Consider the following 26,810-nt stretch of genomic DNA (forward strand, 5'->3'; position numbering starts at 1 on the left):
TATAAATAAATCATTTATAATATATAATTTAAAGACATGTTGTGAAAAATTTCTAAAATTGCACAGATTGCCAACCTTGGCAAGAACTTAACCTTTATTTAATCGCTAGAGCAGGTGGAGTGAATACAATAAATTCAGCAGTGCACCGTAACACTGCATTCAGCTTCTATGTCTGGTCAATTCTCTGGGTGGATCTGCTGACCAGGTGGAAGAATTAATGCCAACTATGATGGGGAGCATTGCTATGCATTATTCTAATTGATAGGAAGAGGTTGTAAGCTTTTCAGCATATCTCTGTCCTTTAGGTCCAGCTATAGTCCTTCGAGGATGGAGGAAGCAATTAATGGGTTAGTGGTTCCATATTCTCCTCTCCAGGCAGACTTATATTACCTGAAGGGGAGAATGCAAACTCATTATGGGCAGACTGCTGCCTGCTAATTCTGTTTTATCGTACTCTCCCAAGGGCTTAGTACAGTGAAGCAGCGTGGCTCAGTGGAAAGAGCCCGGGCTTTGGAGTCAGAGGTCATGGGTTCAAATCCCAGCTCCACCACTTGTCAGCTGTGTGACTTTGGGCAAGTCACTTCACTTCTCTGGGCCTCAGTTCCCTCATCTGTAAAATGGGGATTAAGACTGTGAGCCCTCTGTGGGACAACCTGATCACCTTGTAACCTCCCAGGTGCTTAGAACAGTGCTTTGCACATAGTAAGCACTTAATAAATGCCATCATCATCACAGTGCTCTGCCCATGGCTAGCACTTAGTAAATATCATTCATTGATTCAGATTACCGTGAGGAGAGGACACAAGTAGCTCATCTCGCAGCCACACATTAGAGGGAGAATGACAAGCTTTTTCTCAATAAAATCACAGTAAGCACTTAATAAACACGATTGAATGAATGAATAATTCGGTGGTATTTACTGAGCATTTACTGTGTGCAGAGCACTGAACTAAGTGCGTGGGAGGGTAGAATATAGCAGAATTGGCAGAAATGTTCCCTGCCCACCAAGAGCTTCTCTCATGACTAAAGGGAGGAGCAAGCTGAATATCTCTCAGGGGGAAGTTGACATTTCCTTTAAATCCACCTTTGGCTTTCATCTTTTAAGGAGCCAACGGCAGCATAGCTTCCCAACAGGAGAATCATGGCACTATACTGCAATTAGTCTTCCCTGCTCTTCCGGATAATGTCACCTCAGAAGACTGTGCAGATTTTCACCTTCACCATGTGTAGTGGGGTGAGCAATCAAAGGGGACAAGCCATTTTTCTTCCCTCTCCCTGCATTTGGGTACACAAGAAGGAAAATTGAGCTGAATGAACCCAGTCCCCTAGAACTAAAGTCACCTTGGGATGTCAACTGGGAACATATTGGTCACATCTAATATTGATAATAATAATAATGATGATGATTAAAATGATGGTATTTGTTAAGTGCTTACTATGAGTTGAGCACTGTTCTAAGTGCTGGGGTAGATGAAAATTAATTAATTCATTCATTCATTCAATCGTACTTATTGAGTGCTTACTGGGAGCAGAGCACTGTACTAAGCACTTGGGAAGTACAAGTTGGCAACATATAGAGACGGTCCCTACCCAACAACGGGCTCACAGTCTAGACGTCTAGAATTAATCAGGATGGACACAGTCCTTGTCCCACACGATTCTCCCAGACTGAATCCCCATTTTACAGATGAGGTAACTGAGGCCTAGAGAAGTCAACTGACTTATCTAAGATCACACAGCAGACAAGTGTGCTTCTAGACTGTGAGCCCGTTGTTGGGTAGGGACCGTCTCTATGTGTTGCCAACTTGTACTTCCCAAGTGCTTAGTACAGTGCTCTGCACACAGTAAGCGCTCAATAAATACGATTGAATGAATGAAAGTGCTGGGGCCGGCATTAGAACACAGGTCCTTCTGACACCCAAGCCCGTGCTCTATCCATTAGGCCAAAGTGCTTCTACAGGTCACAAAAAATGTCAAGGGGGCTCCCCATGTCCTTCTGGGGCTGACACTATCTGGCTTGTCACCCGGCTAACAAGAAGGTGATTTTCAAGCAATGTGTTTGGTACTTTGTTGGGATTCACCCAGTAAGGGTTCAAAAGAGACAGCTGGTTGTCCTGGAGGCAGCATGTTTTTGCTGGGTGAGTATGTCTTTGCCATGCCCCCGGTTGGCTTGGGGGTCTGCCAGTTGACAGCTGTTTCCTGGGGTTGTTGACAGCTCTGGGCTCTCTCCTCCCTTTTCCCTCCCTGAGGATTCTGAGAAAACTGAGGATGGCAGAAGGGTGGGGCTTTGCACATAGCAAGCACTTAATAAATGCCATCAAAAAAAAACCCGGAAAGGTCAACGAGCACGAAACGCAGTTCGGCACTGAAGGCAGCCGTGGAGACCTGACAGGCTCTCCTCTCCTTGTATATATGCATATATGTTTGTACATATTTATTACTCTACTTATTTATTTATTTATTTTACTTGTACATATCTATTCTATTTATTTTATTTTGTTTGTATGTTTGGTTTTGTTCTCTGTCTTCCCCTTTTAGACTGTGAGCCCACTGTTGGGTAGGGACTGTCTCTATATGTTGCCAATTTGTACTACCCAAGTGCTTAGTACAGTGCTCTGCACATAGTAAGCGCTCAATAAATGCGATTGATGATGATGATGATGATGTAAGTTTCTTGTGGGCAGGAATCCGGTTTCCTTCTCTTTTTTAATGGCATATAAATGCTTACTATGTGCCAGACCCTATACGAAGCACTGTGGTAAATAGAAGATAATCAGCTTGGGTTCAGTCCAAGTCCCACAAGGGGCTGACAATCTCAATCCCCATTCTACAGATGAGATAACTGAGGCCCAGAGAAGTGAAGTGACTTCCCCAAGGTCACACAGCTGAAAAGTAGCAGAGTGGGTTTGGAACCTGGGTCCTCTGACTCCCATTCTATTCCATTAGGTCATGCTGCTTCTATTGTATTGTAGTCTCCTAAGCACTCACTATGGTGCTTTGCACAAAATAAGCACTCAATAAATACCGTTGATTAGTTGATTGGGACTTAAGGCTGGCTGACCTGGGCCTCGAAATTTGGGCAGCACCACGCAAAGCCAGACTCCTGGTCATTTGAAACTAGCCCTGAGCAGATTCAGTGCCCTACTGCTTAACGCCCTGAGTGGTCTGAAAGACAACTCAATTCTGAAGGAAGCCTAACTGATGTTGAGTTTAGCAACTAGGGAAATAATAATAATAATGATGGTATTTGTTAAGTGGTTACTATGTGCAAGGCACTATTCTATGCGCTGGGGGGGGATACAAGGTGATCAGGTTTCCCCACGTGGGGCTCACAATCTAAATCCCCATTTTACAGATGAGGTAACTGAGGCCCAGAGAAGTTAAGTGACTTGCCCAAAGTCACACAGCTGGTAAGTGGTGGAGCCGGGATTAGAACCAATGACCTTCTACTCCCAGGCCCGTGCTCTTTCCACTGAGCCACACTGCTTTTCAATCTGACTGACTCTACAGTTACTAATCTTCTATCCCATGATTTAGCAGGGCCCGGGAGCGGATGCAAAAGAGGAAGGCCAACTCGTCAAGCTGATTTCTATAGATTTTCACACATTTTCCAACATCTTCCACATTCTTTTTTTTTAAAATGGTATTTGTTAAGTACTTACTATGTGCCAGGCACTGTACTAAAGGCTGGGGTCGATACAAACCAATCAGGTTGGACCCAGTTCATGTCCCACATGGGGCTCACATTCAATCAATCAATCAATTGTATTTATAGAGCACTTACTGTGTGCAGAGCACTGTACTAAGCGCTTGAGAAGTACAAGTTGGCAACATATAGAGATGGTCCCTACCCAACAGTGGGCTCACAGTCTAGAAGGGGGAGACAGAGAACAAAACCAAACCAAACCATTCCACGGAAAGCCCACGGAATCTGAGTGCCATTGCAAATTTATATTCATGTTTATATTTATATTAATGCCTGTCTCCCCCTCTAAACTGTAAGGTCATTTTTTCTTAAGGTATTTGTTAAGTGCTTGCTATGTGCCAGACATTGTTATAAGGGCTGGAATAGATATAAAATAATTAGGCTGGACACAGTACATGTCTCACATGGGGCTCATAGTCTTAATCCCCATTTTACAGATGAGGTAACTGAGGCACAGAAAAGTTAAGTAACTTTCCCAAGGTCACAAAGTAGACAAGTGTCAGAGCTGGCATTAGTACCCAGGTCTTTCTGATTCCCAGCCCTTGCTCTGTCCACTAGGCTACACTGCTTCTCATTGTGGGCAGAGGATGTGGCTGCCAACTTTGTTGCATTGTACTCTCTGAAACAGTTAGAACAGTGCTCTGCACATAGTAAGCACGCAATAAATACCATTGATGATGGTGACTGTAAACTCATTGTAGGCAGGAAATGTATCTACCAACTCTGTTATATTATTATAGAATACTCTCCCAACTGCTAAGTACAGTGTTCTCCACAAAGTAAGCTCTCAATCATTCAATCGTATTTATTGAGCGCTTACTATGTGTAGAGTACTGTACGAAGCATTTGGGAGAGTACAACAGAATTAACAGACCCGTTCCCTCAATAAATATGACTGATTGATGATGAGGAGGATGATTGTGAGTTTACCTCACTGTGTGTTTTCCTTTTTTTTTTCTCTTTCAGAAAAGCTGAAATGCCCAGATATGAACCATCAACCCCCAAAACCCTTTTGGGCTGTTGTAGCAGTTGTTGGAGTACTTGCTTTCTACAGTATGCTAATTACAGTGGCTTTTTGCAACTGCTGGGTAAGGAACTGAGGACTTTTCCTACTTGCTTCTTGAGAGAAACTTTCCCAATATTCTCACAGCAGCCCCCCTTCCCTCCCCCAACAATGTGCGATTCTACCCTATTGATTGTCTCTTTCAGGGATATTTCACTGGCTTGGGATCTTAACAGTTATGAGAACTGACAAGATCTTCACATGCTCTGGGCTTAGTCACCTAAATTAGATTTTACTTGGCACTGCCCAGTGTTCTTCAAAGGTTGAGATGTGGGGCAGCAGGAAGAGGGGGGACAGAAGTCTGATAGAGCCGACTTGTACTTACCAAGCACTGAGTACAGTGCTCTGCACACAGTAAGCGCTCAATAGATGCAATTGAATGAATGAATGAATGAATAGAGGTGGGGAAAAAGAGTCGATGTCTGGGATGGATGAGGCATTTTTTTATGGCATTCACTTACTATGTGCAAAGCACTGCTCTAAATGCTGGGGATGTTACAAGGTGATCAGGTTGTCCCACAGGAGGTTCACAGTCTTAATCCCCATTTTACAGATAAGGTAACTGAGGCACAGAGAAGTTAAGTGACTTGCCCAAAGTCACACAGCTGACAAGCGGCAGAGCTGGTATTTGAACCCATGACCTCTGACTCCAAAGCCCATGCTCTTTCCATTGAGCCACACTGCTTCTCTAAAACAAACAACCAATAATCACATTTGTGAAGTGCTTACCATGTGCAAAGCACTGTTCTAAGCACTGGGGGGATACAAGGTGATCAGGTGGTCCCACGTGGGGCTCACAATCTTAATCCCCATTTTACAGATGAGGGAACTGAGGCACAGAGAAGTGAAGTGACTTCCCCATAGTCACACAGCTGACAAGTGGCAGAGCTGGGATTAGAACCCATTAAGCTTCCTTAATAGGAAGCCTCTTGTTGACAAGGAACCAATTTCTTTCATCCTCCCTCAAGTGCTCAGTACAGTGCCCTGCACATGGTAGGAACTCAATAAATACTACTGATTGATCAACAAGGGTGGTGCAGGCTTCTAGGGGATGGCATTACCTTTTTTTAATGATATTTGTTAAAAGTGTACTATGCTGTCAAGCACTGGGGTAGATACAGGATTATCAGGTTGGACACAGTCCCTGTCCCCCATGGGGCTCATAGTCCAAGTAGGAGGAAGTAGGATTCAATCCCCATTTTACAGTTGAGGAAACTGAGGCACAGAGAAGTTAAATGACTTCCCCAAATTCACATAGCAGGAATTGGTAGAAATGAGATTAGAAAAATGGGGCTTAAGACTGTGAGTTCCATATGGGAAAGGAATTGTGTCCAACCTGATTAGCTTGTATCTATCCCAACGCTTAGAACAGTGCTTGACACATGGGAAGTGTTTAACAAATACCATCATTATTATTATTATCCAGGTCCTCGTACTCCCAGGCCCAAGCTCTTTCCACTAGACCATGCTGATTCCCTATTATCCTGTGGTTTGTGGTTGAGGGGCTGCCAACCACTTCAAAACCTTATCCTACTTCAAATCCTCATCAAAGGTTCATCTCTTCTAAGAAGCCTTCCCTAAGCCCTCCTCTCCTCTTCTCCCACTCCTTTCTGCGCTGCTCTTACTTGCTTCTTCATTCACCCTCCCTCCCATCCCCACAGCACATATTTATATATTTGTAATTTATTTATTTATTTATTCATTTATTCAATTGTATTTATGAGCGCTTACTGTGTACAGAGCACTGTACCAAGCGCTTGGGAAGTTCTATTTATTTATTTATTTATTTATATTAAAGTCCGTCTCCCCTCCTAAACTTTGAGCTCATAGTGGGCAGGAAAGTGTCTGTTTCTATACTGTACTCCTCCAAGCTCTTAGTACAGTGCTTTACACATAGTAAGTGCCCACTAAGTACGATTGAAAGAATGAATGAATGAACCTTTGGCCCAAACACTGAGTGAACTGGAGTCCTAGAGGAACAATCTATCCTGGGATACTATATGAGCTCTAGATTGAAAGAGGGATTCCAGGGGAGAAAGCTTCCTGGCTGGCCAGAGAAAGATTGTTCAGCCAACCAACATTTTTACTACTAATGAGGAGTAGCTTAGGGGCTGGAAAAGCCTAGTACAGTAATGTTCCTGCTCTCTCACCTCCCACTATCCCCAAACCCACAGTCTTTGCTTCTCTAATGCCAACCTGTTTACTCCACCCTATGCTCATCTCTATTGACACCTACCCCTTGCTCATATCCTCCCCCTGGCCTGGAAATCTCTTGTCCTTCAAATCTGTCAGACCACCCCTCTCCTCAATTTCAACACTATATTAAAATCCAGAAGCCTTCCCTGTCTAAATTCTTATTTCCCCTTCTTATTCTCCATCCTTTCCCCATCACCTATGAACTCGGGACTGCACCCCTTAAACGCTTTGATACTCACCCCACCCCCAGCCTCACAGCACTTACATAAGCATCATTTTAAACTGCCATTTCCCTTATCCTGTGATATATTTTCATCTGTCTCCCCCACTACTGTGAACTGCTTGAGCGCTCAATAAATACGACGATTGATTGAGGGCAGAGCATATCTAACCACCTCTATGGCATTGTACTTTCAAGCTCTTAGTACAATGCTCTGCACACAGTAAGTGCTAAATAAATGAATTCCATTGATTGATTAATCGACTGATTGGGAAAAGAAACTCTGCCTTGGAAAAACCTAAAAGCGCGTGTAGGTCTCAGTTGCTCGATAGTACCCTATGACTGTACTATATCCTGGGAAACCCTAAAGATCACCATTTCACTGATATGATGACAGAGATCTAGCCCTCCCCTTTATCCCATTACCTATTCTCCCTCATTTGCAATGAATTATTGTGCATCTACTGAGTGCTAAGCACTATGCTAAACCCTTGGAGAGTTCAACTGAATAATAATAATAATTATAATTATGGTACTTCTTAAGTGTTTACTATGTGCCACGCACTGTTCTAAGCGCTGGGGTGGATACAAGCCAATCGGGTTGGACACAGTCCCTGTCCCATGTGGGGCTCACAGTCTCAATCCCCATTTTACAGATGAAGTAACTGAGGCACAGAGAAGTGAAGTGACTTGCTCAAGGTCACACAGCTGACAAGTGGCAGACTGAAGCAAGGCACAAATTCCCTACCCTTAAGGAATTTACAATCATATGGGAGACAGACAAATTTATATTTCGGATTCTGAAAGCAGGAAGGAGAATGGGAATATATCATGAGGTAATGCGGAATGAGCAATTCTGCATTGCCATACAAATGATCATAACTGTAAAAATACACCAATTTCTCAATCATTGTAGTAGTATTCATGGTATTTATCTTGTGTCTAATCAATCAACGGTAACTTCTGAGTGCTTGCAGAGCATTGTATTAGATCAATCAATCAGTCAGTCAATCATATTTATTGAGCGCTTACTGTGTGCAGAGCACTGTACTAAGTGCTTGGGAAGTACAAGTTGGCAACATATAGAGACAGTCCCTACCCAACAGTGGGCTCACAGTCTAGAAGGGGGAGACAGAGAACAAAACCAAACATATTAACAAAATGAAATAAATAGAATAGATATGTACAAGTAAAATAAATAAATAAATAAATAGAGTAATAAATATGTACAAACATATATACATATATACAGGTGCTGTGGGGAAGGGAAGGAGGTAAGACAGGGGGATGGAGAGGGGCGCAAGGGGGAGAGTAAGGAGGGGGCTCAGTCTGGGAAGGCCTCCTGGAGGAGGTGAGCTCTCAGTAGGGCCTTGAGAGACACTTGGGAAACACTTGGGAGAATACAATAAAATAGGGTTGTTACAGCTCCCTGTGGGCAGGGAATGTGTCAGTTTATTGTTACATTATACTCTCCCAAGTACTTAGTACAGTGCTTCTGCACACAGTAAGTGCTCAATAAATACGATTGACTGACATGTTCCCTGCCCACAGTGAGCTCACAGTCTAATAAATACAATTCACCATCCTAAGAGTTTAGGAAGTCGCGACAGACACATTAAACACATTCCCTGTCCAGGGAATCTCAGGGAATAACAGTACAAGGTTCTGTTTCTGGGCTTTGCTTTGAGCAAAAAGTTTTCTTTTTTCACCAATGGTAAACCTCAGTAGTGTACAGGGCAGCAAAGGCACAGCAGACAGAGCCAGGCAGGCCTGCTACCGCTACTGCAGCTGTTTTCTAATCCCTTGGCCTGCTGTCCACTACAGAGGATGCTTCTGTGGGTGAAAGCTCGTGATCAGAGGGAATGTTACCCTAGAGGAAGTAGTTGTCGTCTGATATTTATTGAGCATCTGTGATGTGATGGCTTGTCAGCAGGCCACAGCTGCGTATTCATTCTGAGCTCTCGGCCCGTTCCTGACCTTTGAAAAAATAGAGCATTTTTCCCTGCCACAGTGCAGCGGGCCTACACCTGTGACTGTCACTTACTCATCATCATCGTCATCATCAATCATATTTATTGAGCGCTTACTGTGTGCAGAGCACTGTACTAAGCGCTTGGGAAGTACAAGTTGGCAACATATAGAGACAGTCCCTACCCAACAGTGGGCTCACAGTCAGCCGCACTCCTCAAGCCTGTCCTCCTCATCATCATCAATCGTATTTATTGAGCACTTACTATGTGCAGAGCACTGTACTAAGCGCTTGGGAAGTACAAATTGGCAACATATAGAGACAGTCCCTACCCAACAGTGGGCTCACAGTCTAAAAGGGGGAGACAGAGAACAAAACCAAACATACTAACAAAATAAAATAAATAGAATAGATATGTCCTCTCATAGAAGTAGCTTTCTAACTGGAGGCCTGAAAGAAGATAAGGAAATGTAGATGCTGCTGGGCTCCACCTGATTCATTCATTCATTCATTCATTCAATCATATTTATTGAGCACTTACTGTGTGCAGAGCACTGTACTAAGTGCTTGGGAAGTAAACATTCATTCAATCATTTTTATTGAGTGCTTACTGTGTGCAGAGCACTGTACTAAGTGCTTGGGAAGTAAACATTCATTCAATCATTTTTATTGAGTGCTTACTGTGTGCAGAGCACTGTACTAAGCGCTTGGGAAGTACAAGTTGGTGACATAAAGAGACAGTCCCTACCCAACAACAGGCTCACAGGTAAGGGCGAGCCAATCTACACCTGGAATGTGCTAGGGGCTCTGTGTGTACTGAGGTACCTATAGTGGATAGAGGATGAAGGACCTAAGTTCTCATCCTAGTTCCACCACTTCTCTGCTGCATGACTTTAGGCAAGTCAGTTAACTTCTCTGTGACTTAATTACCTCACCTATAAAATGGGGATGCAGCCTGTGAGCCCCGTGTGGAACAGGGACTGTGTACTTGTTAAGCCCTTACTATGTAATAATAATAATAATTTTGGTATTTGTTAAGTGCTTACAGTGTGCCAAGCACTGCTCTAAGTGCTGGGGGAGATACAAGGTAATCAGGTTGTCCCATATGGCGCTCACAGTCTTAATCCCTATTTTCCAGATGAGGTAACTGAGGCACAGAGAAGTGAAGTGACTTGCCCAAAGTCACACAGCTGATAAGTGGCAGAGCCGGGATTAGAACCCATGACCTCTGGTCCCAAGCCCGTGCTCTCGCCACTGAGCCACGCTGCTTCTCTTTTACATGCCAGGCATTGTACTAAGCACTGGGGTGGATACAAGATAATCCGTTGGGACACAGTTAAGGCTAATGCTTACTATAGCCCTGTAGTACATATGAGAAAAACAATTTGGACACATAGTCCCTGTCCTATATGCGCTCACAGTCCAAGAAGGAGGAAGAACAGGTATTGAATTCCCAATTTATTAATGAGGAAACTGAGGCACTGAGAAGTTAAGTGACTTGCCCAGGGTCACAGAGCAAGTAAGTGGCTGATTCAGAATTAGAACCCATGTCCTCTAATCCCAGGCCCCTCCTAAATCCCCTAGAAAATGCTCTTTCTCCATTTGGAAGAACACTGTTAGATTGTGAACCCTAGAGACTATGCCTAATTTTCCCCCTGTGTATTTTTTCCCAGTGTTTACTACAGTGCTATTCTAGACTGTGAGCCCACTGTTGGGTAAGGACTGTCTCTATATGTTGCCAGCTTGTACTTCCCAAGCGCTTAGTACAGTGCTCTGCACACAGTAAGCGCTCAATAAATACGATTGATTGATTGATTGCTCTGTACAAAGTAAGTGCTTAATAAGTCCCATTTCTACTATTACTGCAACATGGCCTAGTAGCAAGAGCACTATCTTGGGAGTCAGAGGATGTGGGCTCTAATTCTGGCTCCGCCTCTTGTCTGCTGTGTAACCTTAGGCAAGTCACTTCACTTCTCTGTGCCTCAGTTACCTCACCTGTAAAATGGGGATTGAGACTGTGAGCCTCATGCGGGACAAACTGATTAACTTGTATCTCCCCTTTGTTGGGTAGGGACCATCTCTGTATGTTGCCGATTTGTACTTCCCAAGGCTTAGTACAGTGCTCTGCACACAGTAAATGCACAATAGTATTGAATGAATGAATAAATGCTTGGCACATAATAAGCACTTAACAAATACTATTATTATTATTACTATGATAAACTCCTGCAGGAACTCTGGGGAGTGAATACGACTCTCCCCAGCAATTCCAATACTTAGAGCAATGCTTGACTCATAGTAAGCACTTTACAAATGCCACAGTGATTATTATAATTCCACACAGGTAGAGGTGGGTCTAGCCAGGTGATGCCTAGGAATGTGCATTCTTATCCTTTTGTTTAAGGCTCAATCAATGGCTTTTATCGATCCCTTACTGTGCTCAGTGCATTGGACAAGGGGTCATACAATTGAGGTAGAAGATATCATTTTTGGCCTCAAGGAGATTACAATCCAATGGGGAAGATAGAAACAAATTAGGAAGGAAAAGAGAATGGAAAGACAGAGAGGTGAATAAATAAGTGCTTAAATAGTAGGGTATGTAAATGGGTATTTATGACAGCATACATTGATCCTGAGGTGGTAGGTGGGAGGGTGTGACTTGGGGAAAACAAAATGAGTCAGAGCAACACTCCACTTTCACAAGCACAGGACTGAGGGCCACCAGACTGTGCCTTACACAAATGTTCATTTTCCTGCCATGGCCATAAATACAGCCGTTGATATCAGTGGCCAGAAGAAAGCAGCTGGGAACCAAAACAGCATCTGGACATTGATGAGCTCATTTCCAACATTTCTGAAACTGGCATGAACGCACACTTGTGTCTGTATGTTTGCAACCTTCATCGAGTCATGCTTCCTAAAGATGGCACTTCTGGCGACAAGACCTTAGTCCTGTGAGGTGGTGAGGCTGAAAAAGAGCTGGGTTCCTATCCACACCCTGCAAACCTACAGAGCAGCTATTGCTGCAACTGCTTTAGAGCAGTCTTAGAGTGCTTCCCTTGGTGCCCTGTGACCTACATTTTAGGACTCCACAATAGAGTAGTTTCACCGACTTTGAGGTAAAACTGCATCATCATCATCATCATCATTCGTATTTATTGAGCGCTTACTATGTGCAGAGCACTGTACTAAGCGCTTGGGAAGTACAAACTGGCAACATGGAGAGACAGTCCCTACCGTCTATGTGGGAAATAATACTAACTATAATGATACTGGTTATTATTATTATTAATAATAATAATACAATTGTGGTTTCTATTAAGCACTTACTGTGTGCCAGGCTGCTGGGATGGATAGAAGAAAATTGGGTAGCCCCCGTCCCAGATGGGGCTCACAGTCTCAATCCCCATTTTACAGACGAGGTAACTGAGACAGAGAAGCAAAGTGACTTTTCCAAGGCCACAAAGCAGATAAGTGGCAGAGCTGGGATTGGAATTCATGATTTTCTGACTCCCAAGCCTGTGCTCTATCCACTAAGCCAAGCTGCTTCCCATATAAGCACTTAGTATGTGCCAAGCACTGTTCTAAGCATTGGGTAGATACAAGTTCATCAAGTTAGACACAGCTCCTTCTAGGCAAAGAACATGTCTGTTTATTGTTATATTGTATTCTCCCAAGTGCTAAGTACAATGCTTTTCACATAGTAAGCACTCAATAAATACTACTGAATGATGATGATGATAATGGCACTTGTTAAGTGCTTACTATGTGTGAAGCACTGTTCTAACTGCTGGTGGGGGGATGCAAGGTGATCAAGTTGTCCCAGATGGGGCTCACAGCCTCAATCCCCATTTTACAGATGAGGTAACTGAGACTCAGAGAAGTTAAGTGACTTGCCCAAGGTCACACAGCAGACAGGTGGCGGAGCTGGGATTAGAACCCATGACCTCTGACTCCCAAGCCCGTGCTCTTTCCACTTAGCCACACTGCTTCTAATTGAATGATTTAATAATAATAATAATAATAATAATGATAATAATAATAATAATGCTATTTGTTAAGTGCTTACTATGTGCCAAGCACTGTTCTAAGCGCTGGGGTAGATACAAGGTAATCAGATTGTCCCACATGGGGCTCACAGTCTTAACCCCCATTTTACAGATGAGGTAAATGAGGCACAGAGAAGTTAAATGACTCGCCCAAAGTCACGCAGCTGACAAGTGGCGGAGCCGGAATTAAGACTCGTGACTTCTGACTCCCAAGCCCAGGCTGTTTCCACTAAGCCATGCTGCTTCTCTGAATGAACCTCTGTCCCATATGGGGCTCACACTTTTATCTCCATTTCACAGATGAGTTTACTGAGGCACAGAGAAGTTAAGTGATGTGCCCAAGGTCACACAGCAAGCACGTGGTGGAGCCGGGATTAGGATCCAGGTCCTTCTGACTCACAGGCCTGAGCTCTATCCTCTAAGCCAGGCTGGAGTGGATTTGGGGATTCTTTTGAGAGAAAACCTGCCTGCCTTTATAGAATAATGGAAAAGGACAGCTGATAAGCTATATTTTCTCAACACAAACTATTATGCATAAGCATGAGATTTTTAAATGTATTGACACAAATGGGTTTAGAGCCATAGTCACAACTACATAAAACACATTTCCATCTTTTAATGCCTTTCACTGTATAACATCGACAAAGCGCCATCAGGTTCATAGTATATAGCCAAGACTTTTGTCTAAGTAAGTTAAAATCATGATCTTTGGCCTCCAGGGGTTTATATTTTAAAACAGTTCTTAACACTTGGGAAAAATGCTGCTTTCTAAACAAATATCATTCCATCGTTGCATCTATATTAGACATAGAGGCCTTCCCTAAGCCTTCCTTTCCTCTTCTCACAATCCCTTCTGAGTCACCCTGACTTGCCCCCTTTATTTATTCCCCTCTCCCAGCCCCACAGCATTCATGTATATATCTGTAATTTATTCATTTATATTATGACCATCTCTAGGCCGTAAGATCAAGTGTGGGCAGGGAGTGTGTCTGTTATAGTGTTATATTGTACACTCCCAAGTGCTTAGTTCAGTGCTCCGCACAGAGTAAGCGCTCAATAAAAATGATGGAATGACTGACTGACTGGCAAGCCCCACAATTCAGGCCATATAGCCTAAACCTAAATCTCACCAAAATCCATCTCCCGTTTCATGGCAGCACATAACTACGATGTAGAGCTTTAGGATGTCACCCTAAACCACTTATACTTCCTAAATAGCTCTTTGAAAATTTGACTTAACTCTGAAAAAAGTCTATTATGTAAAGAACTCTAAGTAGGATGGACCACCTCCTTCTCCTGGGAACACTATCAAACCTTTGCTTCACTGATCCTTTCCTCTTCTCTTTCTTCTCCATCTTTGGGCATTCCTTCTCACTCTCTTTTATCAGCACTTCCTCTACTTCCAACTCCTTATCAGACAGTAGCCCTTAAGGCTCAGCAGTGGATCCCCTTCCATTCTCAATATATACTCACTTGGGGATCTCATCAGCTTTCCTGGCTTCAATTAGCACCTCTATAAGGATGTCTCCAAAATCTACTTCAGTAGCCCTGATCTCTCACCTCTACAATCTCACATGTCCTCTTGACTGTAAACCCGGTGTGGGCAGGGATTTTCTCTTTATTGCTGAATTGTACTTTCCAAGTGTTTAGTACTGTGCTCTGCACAGAGTAAGCGCTCAATTAATATGATTGAATAAATGTCCTCAAGGTCAAAGTGGGCAGGGAATGTGTCTACTATATTGCTATATTGTCCTCACCAAGCACTTAGAACAGTGTTCTTCACATAGTAAGTGCTCAATAAATACTATTGACCGACAGGATGGCTCTCCATGGATGTTCAATATATGTCCAAATATGAACTCCTTTCATTCATTCATTCAATCATATTTATTGAGCACTAACTGTGTGGAAAGCATGGAACTAAGCACTTGGTAGAGTACAATGTAGCAACAGACACATTCCCTGCTCACAACGAGCTCATAATCTAGAGGGGGAGAGAGACATTGACATAAATGAATAAATAAACTCCATATCTTCTCTCCTAAATCCTCTCCTCTTAACTTTTACAACACCACCATCCTTCCTGTTTCTCAAACCTCAGCTCTGGCATTACCTTCATCTCTTTCTCTCTCATCCCCTTTATTCCAACAGTCACCAATCCTGCTGGTTCTTTCTTCACAATATCTCCAAAATCTACTCCTTCCTTTCCATCCAAACTGCCGCAATGTTGGTCAAAGCACTTGTCATATCCCAACTCGACTGCTGCATATGACTCTTTCCATCAGACTCCATGTCTCCATTTTCTCCCCCGTGCAGTCCTCAATTCACTCTGCTTTAAAGATAATTTTTCTAGAACATCAATTTGCCCATGTTTTCTCACTGCTTTCCTGTTTTCAAGGCCAATTTAATGACTGTGGGATTTGTCAAGCACTTACTATGTGCCAAGAACTCTACTGAGCACTGGGTTAGATACAGTACATGCAGATCGGACACAGTCCTGGTGTTTCTCTTATAGGAAGCCTTCCCTGATTAATATCTCATCTCCCCACCCTATTTCCCCCTCACTTCAGCACTTCCTCATCTCCTAAAGATTTGGGTATTCACTCTCTGATTCCTCCTCATCTGGTAGCACATTTTTGTTATGGTATGATCTGCCAAGCACTGAAGTAATGAGAGCTGTTGTAAATACAAGATAATTAGGTTGGACACAGTCCTTGTCCCACATGGGACTCACAGTCTGAATTGGAAGGAGGAGTATTCAACCCCCAGTTTAAAGATGAGGTAACTGAGGTATCGATAAGTTAAGGGGACTTGCCTAAAACCACACCACAGGAGCTGGGATTAGAAGCCAGGTCAAGTGGTAGAACTGGGATTAGAGCCCAGGTGCATGGACTTTCAGGCTTGTGCTCTTTCCACTAGCCCCCACACCACTTCTTTAAACTATGTTCTTTCACCCTGCTTCAGATTTATTTTAGTATCTATTTCTCCTATTACAATATAAGCCCCTTGGAGGGTAGGGATTGTGCCTACTAACTCGCCGACTTGTACTTCCTAAGTGCTTAGTACAGTGTTCTGCACACAGTAAGCACTCAATAAATATGATTGAATAAATGAATGAACTTTACTGAACTCTCTTAAACTCTTAGTGCAGTGTTTTGCATAGAGTAAGCATTCAATACTAATGCTAGGAAAAGTCCAGGGAAATTGTGGAGGAGGCAGACAGTCAACTAGTTGGATAGAGACCATAACACGATAATGGAAGAACTGTTAGAAAGGTTGTGGATTATGGCAGAGGACAAGATGTTCTGGAGAAAGTATATCCATGAGTCACTATGAATTGGAAAAGACTCAACAGCACTCAATAATAATGAGCACTCTATAAGCACTTTTGGTTGATTGATTTGGGTAATATATTCTAGAAAGAAAAGATCAATCAATCAGTGGTATTTATTGAGTACTTACTAGGTGCAGAGACTTTTCTAAGCACTTGGGAGAGTACAATACAAGAGAAATTAGCAGACACATTCCCTGTCCATAATGAGCTCATGGTCTAGAGAGGGAGATAAACATTACTATGAATGAATAATTTACAATAAATAATATAAATAATAATATAACACTTTTTTATATATAAGTGCTGCGGGGTTGGGAGTAGGGTGAATATCAAATGTCCAAAAGTCACGGATCCAAGTGCAAGATATTTTGTCAATGTCCTTGAACAGATTACAATCTAAAGGCTAAAACCCAATAATTGTCATCCCAATTGTATATTTAACTACCCTTCCCCAAACTATTTACTGAGTACAATCTACCATTAACCTTAACCATTCTGGAAAGGGAACTAGTAAAATGTCAGTAGAATGTTAAGACTAGAAAAGACTGGACCTGAGATAATATAAGCAGTTGGGTGGCACTGTAGAAAATAAGCAGCACATATCAAACGGTATTTACTGAGTGTTTACTGTATGCAGAGCACTGAACTAAGCGCTTGGGAGAGTACAGTACAACAGAGTTGACGGAAATGTTCCCTGTCCACAATGAGCTTTCAGCTTACAATATATATGTTGTACTGTACTCTCCCGAGCACTTAGTACAGTGGTCTGCACACAGTGAGCATTCAATAAATGCCATTGATTGATTGATTGATGAGAAAATGTGATCTGAATAATTAACTAATCAAGCGAGATCCATTCTAGGTGTGATGATCAATATGCAGGCTCCTCAGAGGTTCTCAATAATTCCCCTAAAGCCTTTGTTTATTTGTTGTTATTTCAGCAGGTAAAAAAAAAGCTCTTAATTGAATGTTTGCACTCTGCTCTTTTTCTCTAGCTGAGGAACAAGAAGAATAGGATCCTCCAGAGTGACTATATGAACATGACTCCCCGCCGGCCTGGACCGACCAAAAAGCAGTACCAGCCCTACGCTCCATCCCGAGACTACGCTGCCTATCGCTCCTGACACAGACCTCTAAACAGATACAAAGCAGCCAACATCCCTCCTACAACCTAGCACTGCTCACCAAATAAGAAGGACGATTTTCAATTCACATTAGCTGGTTCCGCCTGCTCTCCTGCAGAGCCCAATAGCTCTTTGCTCGTGTTGACAGGCCCAAACTCACAGGACATTTTTGGCATGAAAAAGTTGGGGTTTTTTCTTTTTTTCTTATTTTTTTGATGACAGCAAGTACTGTTCTCAAGTTAATGATGTGATTGGGCTTCAGTGGGGGAAAAGGAAAAAAATGGTATAGACTTTCTACTGATTTCACCAGTAACCCTCAATTCACCCTGAACTGTTGGTTCAGCCCAGGTTTTCCACTTTCACCTCCCACACAACCTTCCCCTCTTTTCTTTAAACCTCCTGTCTAAATCAAGTAGTATGTCATAGGCATTGACTTTTATAAGTTGATTTAAGGGAAAAAGACTAGGCTTTCAAGTGTTTTCTTCAGGGCAAAGAAGACATTGTAATTTTTGAATATTTTTTAGTGAAGACCTGACTCTGATGAAGGCTTCCATTTGATCACCTTCTTCATCACCATCAATATTTATTGAGCACCTACTATGTACAGAGCACTATACTAGATACTTGGAGCGCATATAATCAAAGTAGAAGAAATGGACTCTGCCCCTGAGGGCCACACCTTTTTATCATTAGATTAGAAGGACATTATAAATAGAAAAATACTACTATTAATACCTTGAATTTGTAGAGTGCTTTTATTTTTCCAAAGCGCTTTCCTATCAACGATCTTGGTTTATCCTCTCAACATCAGGCAGTAATATTCCCCAATTTTTACAGGTGAGGAAGCCGAGGTAAAGAGAGATGAAGTGATGTGCCAAGGTCATACAGCAGGCTGGTGGCAGAGCTGGGACCAGAACCCAGGAAATGTGACCCCCAGACCCTAGTTCCAGGCAATTGATTTGTTTTGTGCAATCCAGAGAGAGGGGAATCCATTGAAAAATTTACACTGAATTTCATAATTTTCCATCTCCCTGAAAAGACCTGTTCCAGACCCTGAGAACCATTTATGTTACAGGTATGAGAGTGAGAGTTGTCTAGCTGTCCTGAATCGAACCACAGAGTTATTTTTCTTTTACTTCAATTTTGCAGAATATAGTAGAATCAGTAAGGGGATCTGGCTGGTGAGGGATTTGGGAAAACCATCAAGGATAAATGCTTAAACTGTGGAAATGTGAAAAGCGAGAAGGAAGGGGTCATTCTGTAGGAGAAGAAGAAGGAGGAGGACATCAGGGGATGATTTAGGGAATGGTGAGTCTTGTTTGGAGTCCTGCACTGGTACCCAACTGGAAAAATGTTGGAGCAGAAAGACAAGTTGACGGAGCCTCAGGAGAGCCACCAAGAGCCGGCGATGAAGCCTATTTCAGAGGCCCACCAGTCTGTTTGAAGGATGAAGAATTCGGACTTCTGTCCTCTTCCATTAGCTGACTAGACACCTAAGATTTCCCAGCGTGGAATCGCTCAGGTGTGGCCCTGCAGGTTGCTCTGTCTCCAGATGGCTGATTCTATGGCCTCATCTCGTTTTACAGTTGGACAGGTCCATGCCCCGCTGCCTGTATGAACTGCTAATTATCTACCACGATCTGGGTAAATTACGCCTACCAAGAATGAACTGGAAAACAACCCAGATGCTAAATATGGTAATGCAGCACAGGTCCAAAGAGAGGTGAGAAAGAGCCAGAATCATCCACCAAGGGAAGGATGTTTACAGACATTTCCAGTATCTGAGAAGTTCTGGTGTTTCTCCGTGTCCCCATTCCTGGAGTGTATTATTATACTAATAAAATGCAGGGTATTTTTTTTTATTTTTTAATACAGGGAAATCATTCATGTAGAATGATATTTGGTGGAAGGAAAGCACATTCAGGATGACAGAAAGGAAATAATCTCTTTTAATTTTTAATATTCATTCTTTCAATCATATTTGTTGAGCACTTATTGTGTGCAGAGCAGTGTACTGAGTGCTTGGGAAGTACAAATCGGCAACATATAGAGATGGTCCCTACCCAACAACGGACTCACAGTGACACCATCTCGTTGATTGAGTTGACCCAAAATAGATATGGCCTAGGCACTTGAACTTGGAAGGAAAGCTGAATTTTTGTTGGCAAACATGTCCAACTGCCAGTCCCTTGGCAGCTTGGATTTGTCTTCTCAGTCCACCAGATACTTTTCATCACTGAAAGCTGGGTGAGAATTTTTAGAAAGGGCAGCAATAGAAAAATAAATTTGTTCATTGCCAAAGATCAGCTCTTTCCACTTTAGCTCGACTGGAAAAGGTTCATTAAAGATGAATCACACGAGATTTTCTTACTCACTGTAACCAGGAACACATTAGAACAGTTTTAGGAGGAAGTCAATATTAGCCTGCGCACAGGGTGTTTGGGAAACACTTCAAAGCATTGAAACGAGCGAATAAGTGTTCCCCTGATGGAAAAAGCACTGATAGCTGATCGTTTGATGGCAAATTGATTATATTTCCTCATAGCCTGGCAGTTTTTATTTATAACTTCTCAAACTGCATGCTGAATATATTCCCCTGACCCGTTTTGTTCATAAAGCTGTTTCTCACAGGAATCCAGCTGATTTCCAATCACCAGTGAACAGGCAAGTGAAATTTGGGAATGGGATTTTCTTTTTCGATTTTTTTTAAATGGTACTCGTTAAAGGCTTATTATGTGCCAGCCACTATACTAAGTTCTGTGGAAGATACGAAACAGTCAGGTTGGAGACTGTCCCTTTCCCACATGGGACTCACATTCTTAATCCCCATTTTACAGATGAGATAACTGAGGCACAGAGAAGTGAAGTGACTTGCCCAAGGTCAAACAGCAGACAAATGGCAGAGCTAGGGTTAGAGCCCAGGTTCCTCTGCCTCCGGGGCCGTGTTCTTTCCACTAGGCCACACTGCTTCTCTATTTCCCAAGATCTCAGGTAAAACCCTCCTTATAGATGTAAATTACACTGGCCTTTGCACAAATTAACACTGCCAGGCCTCAGAGTGGTGACCATCTGTAACAATAGGTTCTGCTGTTTTGCCAGGAAGTCTGTAATTTCCTCTCGGAATACTTCAATGGGTACCAACTGATCCTGATGATAGGTTTCTATCTCCTGCATCATTTTACTCTGCACACAGTAAGCGCTCAATAGATACGATTGATTGATTGATTGATTGATTGATTTAGGCTGAAAATTTCCAGGGCCAAGGACTGGGCTACTCTATTGGGGGAATGCACACCCACAAACCCTCTCCCCTGGCATTCCTACTGAAAAACTGAAGCTTTGGAAAGCTGCCTGACCTGCCAACCCCCTTCTCCGGGTAGGCGATACTAGTATTTATTTTATTCATTTTATTTTATTTTTATTTTGTTAGTATGTTTGGTTTTGTTCTCTGTCTCCCCCTTTTAGACTGTGAGCCCACTGTTGGGTAGGGACTGTCTCTATATGTTGCCAATTTGTACTTTCCAAGCGCTTAGTACAGTGCTCTGCACATAGTAAGCGCTCAATAAATACGATTGATGATGATGATGATGATAGTACAACTCGGAACAGGAACCAGGTACCTGTTGTAACAAGGTACCTTTGAGCAGGAATCTCCCACTTCTAAGCCACAGGCCCTAGTGCTGACAGGATGGGAAGCGGGGGAAACTGCCACATTCCCTGGGAAGGCCTCACTCCCTCTGGCCTCCTTTTCATGGATGAGAAAGTTTCTCTCAACTTTTATCCTGAGGAAAATTAGATTTCAGATGGGAACGTGCCTCAGACATATCTCACATCTGTTGCCTAATGAGAAGCAACATGGCTTAGAGGAAAGAGCACAGGCCTTGGAGTCAGAGGACCTGAGTTCCAATCCCAGCTCCTCCACTTGTTTGCTGCATTACCTTAGACAATCACTTAACTTCTCTAGACCTCAGTTACCTCACCTATAAAAGGGGGATTAAGACCGTGAACCCATGTGGGATGTGGACTGTGCCCAACTTATTAGCTTCTATCTACCCCAGAATTTAGAACAGTTTCTGGCACATAATAAGTGCTTAACATATGTCATTAAAAAAAGAAAAAAGCATTTAATAGTAATAAATAATGGAAATGATGGTATTTGTTAAGTGCTTACTATGTGCCAAGCACTGTTCTAAGCACTGGGAGAGATGCAAGGTTATCAGTTTGTCCCAACGTGGGACTCACAGGTAAATGAAGCCCAGAGAAGTTAGGTGAATTGCCCAAAGTCATACAGCTGACAAGTGGCGGAGCCAGGATTAGAACTCGCTTCCTATGACTCCCAAGCCCGTGCTCTTTCTACTAAGCCACACTGCTTCTCTGCTACCAGGAGAATGTTGGACAGCAGAAAAAAATACTTACTGGTCTCCAGGCTACTTACCCTCCCAGAGCCCTTCCAGGGGACCAGGACATTAAGTGCCTGCCTTACTGACGTTTTTTTTTAAATGATATTTGTTAAGTGCTATGTGTCAGGCACTGTTCTAAGTGCTGGAGTAGATACAAGATAATCAATCAATCAATCATATCTATGGAGCACTTACTATGTGTAGAGCACTATACTAAGCAGATAGGAGAGTACAATACAATAGACTTAGCAGATACGTTTCCTACCCATAATGATCTTACAGTCTGGTGTAGGTGGGAAGACAGACTTGAATATGACTAAATAAGTAATTTACATTATATAATTTAAAGATTATTATTACAGTACTTGTTAAGCTCTTACTATGTTCCAAGCACTGTTCTTAGTGCTGGGGTAGATTCAATCTAATCAGGATGGACAACTGTACGCAAGTGCCAGGGGAGGGGAGAATATCAAGGGTCTAAAGGTGAAAAACTGAATGCATAGTTGGCGCAGAAGGGAGAGTGAGCTGGGGAAAAGAGGGCTAAACTAGGGAAGGCCTCTTGGAGGAGGTGTGACCTTAGAAGGAGAAGCAGCATGTCTCAGTGGAAAGAGCACGGGCTTTGGAGTCAGAGGTCATGGGTTCAAGTTCCATTTCTGCCAGTTGTCAGCTGTGTGACTTTGGGCAAGTCACTTAACTTCTCTGCGCCTCAGTTCCCTCATCTGTAAAATGGGGATTAAGATAGTGAGCCCCCCACGGGACAACCTGATCACCTTGTAACCTCCCCAGTGCTTAGAACAGTGCTTTGCACATAGTAAGTACTTAATAAATGCTATTGAAAAAGGGTGGAGAGATTAGTGGTCTGGTGTATATGGAGGGGGAGGGAGTTCCAGGCCACTGGGAGGATGTGGGAAAGGAGTCAGCAGCAGGGTAGACGAAATCGGGCCAGAGTGAGTAAACTGGCTTTAGGAGAGCAGAGTGTGTGGGCTGAGTTGCAGTAGGAGATTAGTGAGGCGAGCTAGGGCTGGGGGAGCTGATTGAGTGCTTTAAAGCCAAGGACTTTCTCTCTGATGCAGAGGTGGATGGGCAGCTATTGGAGGTTCTTGAGGAGTGAAGAGACATGAACCGAAGGAGACTTATCAACCGTTTTTGTTGATAACTGATTTGTGCAGCAGAGTGAGGTGTGGATTGGAGTGGGGAAAGACAGAAGGCTGGGAGGTCAGTGAGGGGGCAGGTGCGGTAATCAAGGTGGGATAAGAAAAGTGCTTGGATCAGCATGCTAGCAGTTTGGGTGGAGAGGAAGGAGCGGATCTTAGCAATGTCGTAAATATAAAACTGACAGGATTTGGTGACAGATTGAACAAGTGGGTGGAATGAGAAAGATGAGGTGAGGACAATGCCAAGATTACAGACTTGTGAGGTAGGGATGATAGTGGTGTTGTCTATGGTGATATGAAAGACAGCCTGGAGGATAGGGTTTGGGTGGGAAGATAAGGAGTTCAGTTTGGGACATGTTTAATTTGAGGTGTCGGTGGGACATCAAAGAAGATATATCTTGAAGGTAGGAGGAAATGCGAGATTGCAGGGAAGGAGAGAGGTCAGGGCTGGAGATGTAGATTTGGAAATCATCTGCATAGAGATGGTAATTGAAACCATGGGAACAAATGAGTTCTCCAAGGGAGTGGGTGTAGAGGGAGAAAGGAAGGGACTTAGAATTGAGCCTTGAGGGGCCCCCACTATCAGAATGTGGGAGGCAGAGGAGAACCTAGCAAAAGAGACTGAGAAGAATCAGTAAGGGAGATAGGAGAAGAATCAAGAAAAGACAGTGTCAGTGAATCCAAAGTTGGAAAGCATTTCAAGAAGGGCATGTTCTACAGTGACAAAGGTGGCTGAGAGGTCCAAGAGGATTAGGATGGAGTGGAGGCTGTCTGATTTGGCAAGAGAGGACTGTTTCTGTAAAGTGAAGGGGATGGAAACCAGATTGGAGGGGGTCTAGGAGAGAATTGGAGGATAGGAAGTGGAGACAATGCATGCAAACAACACTCTCAAGCAATTTGGACAGAAATGATAGGAGAGAGATGGGGTGATAACTGGAGGGAGACAAGGGGTAAAGGGAGGCGGTTATTTTTAGGATAGGTAATACACAGTTATGTTAGAAAGCAATTGGGAAGAAGCCATTAGAAAATGAACAATTGAAGGTGGCAGTTGAGGAGGAAATAATAATAATTATGGTACTTGTTAAGCACTTATTATGTGGCAAGCACTGTTCTAAGCACTGGTGTAGATATGAGTTAACCTGGTTGGACACAGTCCATGTTCCACATGGGGCTCACAGTCTGAATCCCCATTTTTTACAGGTGTGGTAACTGAAGCCCAGAGAAGTTAAGTGATTTGCCCAAGGTCACACAGCAGACAAGTGGTAGAGCCAGGATTAGAAGCGATGAACTTCTGACTCCCAGGCCTGTGGTCTATTCACTACACCATACTGCTTCTCTAAGAAGGGAAGAAGGGAATGTTTTAAAATGGTATGAAGGGATGGGGTCATAAGTAGATGTGGAGGGGCTAGATTTAGAGCGGAGGTGAGAGATTTCATCGTGAGTTACAGCAGGGAACACAGAGAGAGTTGAAGGGGGTGGGGATTGGAGAGGAGCAGGGAAGATTTTAAGGAGGTCACACCTGATGGTTTCAATTTTGTTGGTGAAGTGGGTAGCCACGTCATTAGAAGAAAGAGATGGTGGGGGAGGGGAGACAAAGTTAAATAAGTGAGTTAAATGTCTGGGACACTTGGTGAATACAGTGAATATAGGAGTGAATTACTAATCAGGTTGGATACAGTCCCTGCTCCACAAGGGGCTCACAGTCTTAATCCTCATTCTTTACAAATAAGGTAACTGAGTACAGAGTAGTTAAGTGACTTGCCCAAGGTCACAAGCAGACAATTGGCAGAGCCAGGACTAGAGCCCAGGTCCTTCTGGGTCCCAGGCCTGCGCAGTACCCAATTGGCAACACTGTTTCTCCCAACATGATGTTTGGATTTTCCCACCCCCAATCCTGACTTTCCATTAGGGGTGCAATTCTTCCAGTTTTATAATGGGCAGTTCGTTTTTTAGCTAGCCTACCTTCCACTGGGAACAGATTTAGTACTGGACAATTTAGTGTCCATTATTTAGATTTCCAACACACAACCTTCCTTTGCTGTGACCACTGCCTCCCAGTTCTGCAGCTCAGTTACGATGTCTGAGGTCACAAAACCAGAGAGCAGAATGCACTGACCCAAATCAGGCCTAATTGAGCAGACTCCAGCAAAATGGAATCCTTGTGACACCATCACATCTGTCTGCCTGTATGCGTAAGGCATGAAGCAGCATGTGTTTCTTAGGTCCAGCTTGCTAGAGGGCCAGCTAGTCTAGGACTAGGCCAAGTTAGTCTTTGGTAGTCTAGGAAGCCATGCCTCAGTTTTCAAAGTCCAGTCAAGCTTACAGGTGGGGGTAAGGGAAGTCTTGAGTTTCCTTCTCAGAGCTGCATTCCTGGGCAGCAGCTGTCAATCAGATTAATCTCTAAACCAAACAGTGCCCGAGCACAGAGTCAATTGCCCGGCAAAGCCAAGTCTAATGGGACTAAGTGACTTTTAAGTGATGTAGCTAAATTAGGGCTATTGGTGAATGTCCATTTGTTTTTACTGATACTGAGATAGAGAATGTTTATGTCAGGAAAAAAAATTGTGGGCTCAGGATTTTTCTTTTCTTCAAACATTAGATTGTCCTTTGAAGACTTGATCTTCCTGTCAATCAATCAGTCAGACAGTTAGTCAATCAGTTCATCAGTCAACAGAATATACTGAGCTCGCACTCAGGGTAAAGAACTGCACTAGGCCACTCTAAGGGGGTTGACAGTGTGCCACTTCTGTGCTACTCCTAGGATCTCCTTTTTTTAATTTTTCTGGTTTGATTGCGAGACAGGGTTTTTTCTGAAATCCAGCTGGGCAGTGAGAACATAGCATAGAGGTCTTGCACATGTGCACAGGGGAAAGCCTGTTTGCTCTTCTACTCGTGCGCGTTCATTTCCCTCCCTTATTTCAGGTGCCCCTTCTCCTTCTCCCCATCCCAGTCTCCAACAGTGCAAGATGCATGGGAGAAGAGGGCCACATTTTAATGATAGCAGTAAGGATCTGAACCTCTCCTTCCCTTCTCACACTTATGCCTCTTTCCCCTACATTCCTCAAGCCTCTGATGCAGAGCTTCAGAAAGTCTATCTTCATTCAGAAAGGTCTGATGAAACACATAGGAGATCTTCTATGCTCTTTGAGAAAACTGGTCTTTTCCTTTTCTTTATATTATCCTGAGGACCAGAAAACAAAGCTGCAGAAGCCATCCCTAGGCACGGGAGAGAGTCGAGGGTGGAGACTCAAGTTTACTGTGAAGGAGGCAATGGAAAACCACTTCTGTATTTTTACCAAGAAAACTCTATGGACACACTACTGGAATGATTGCAGATGGAGAATGGGGTGTTCTGGGAGAGATGTGTCTATGGCGTTGCTATGGGTCGGAGGCAACACGACGGCATAAGACAAGACCCAAGATGAGTTTAGCCCATTAGGAATCTTTAACTGTCATCCAAATTCTCCTCATAGGTAGCTCTTCAATGGAAGTCCAGACCGTAATGCCCAAATGATATTAACATGACCATTATATTGCCCAGCCTAAGGCTACTATTCCGTATTAGATAATAAGCTCCTTTATGGTGGAAACTGTG

At 43.2% G+C, this 26,810-nt stretch overlaps 1 protein-coding gene across 1 annotated transcript in view; it reads left to right on the top strand.

Annotated features, from left to right (window-relative positions):
- The window catches only part of CD28 (CD28 molecule), a 48,948-nt gene extending 30,616 nt beyond the window's left edge, over positions 1–18,332 (top strand). The window contains exons 3-4 of the mRNA XM_038749574.1: positions 4,673–4,794; positions 17,533–18,332. Of these exons, the coding sequence (XP_038605502.1) occupies positions 4,673–4,794; positions 17,533–17,661 (251 nt within the window). The 3' untranslated portion in view covers positions 17,662–18,332. The remainder of the gene's footprint in view (positions 1–4,672; positions 4,795–17,532) is intronic.
- Positions 18,333–26,810: the final 8,478 nt, after the last annotated feature.

The sequence above is a fragment of the Tachyglossus aculeatus genome, chromosome 7 (genome assembly GCF_015852505.1).
Source record: "Tachyglossus aculeatus isolate mTacAcu1 chromosome 7, mTacAcu1.pri, whole genome shotgun sequence".
Taxonomy (NCBI): domain Eukaryota; kingdom Metazoa; phylum Chordata; class Mammalia; order Monotremata; family Tachyglossidae; genus Tachyglossus; species Tachyglossus aculeatus.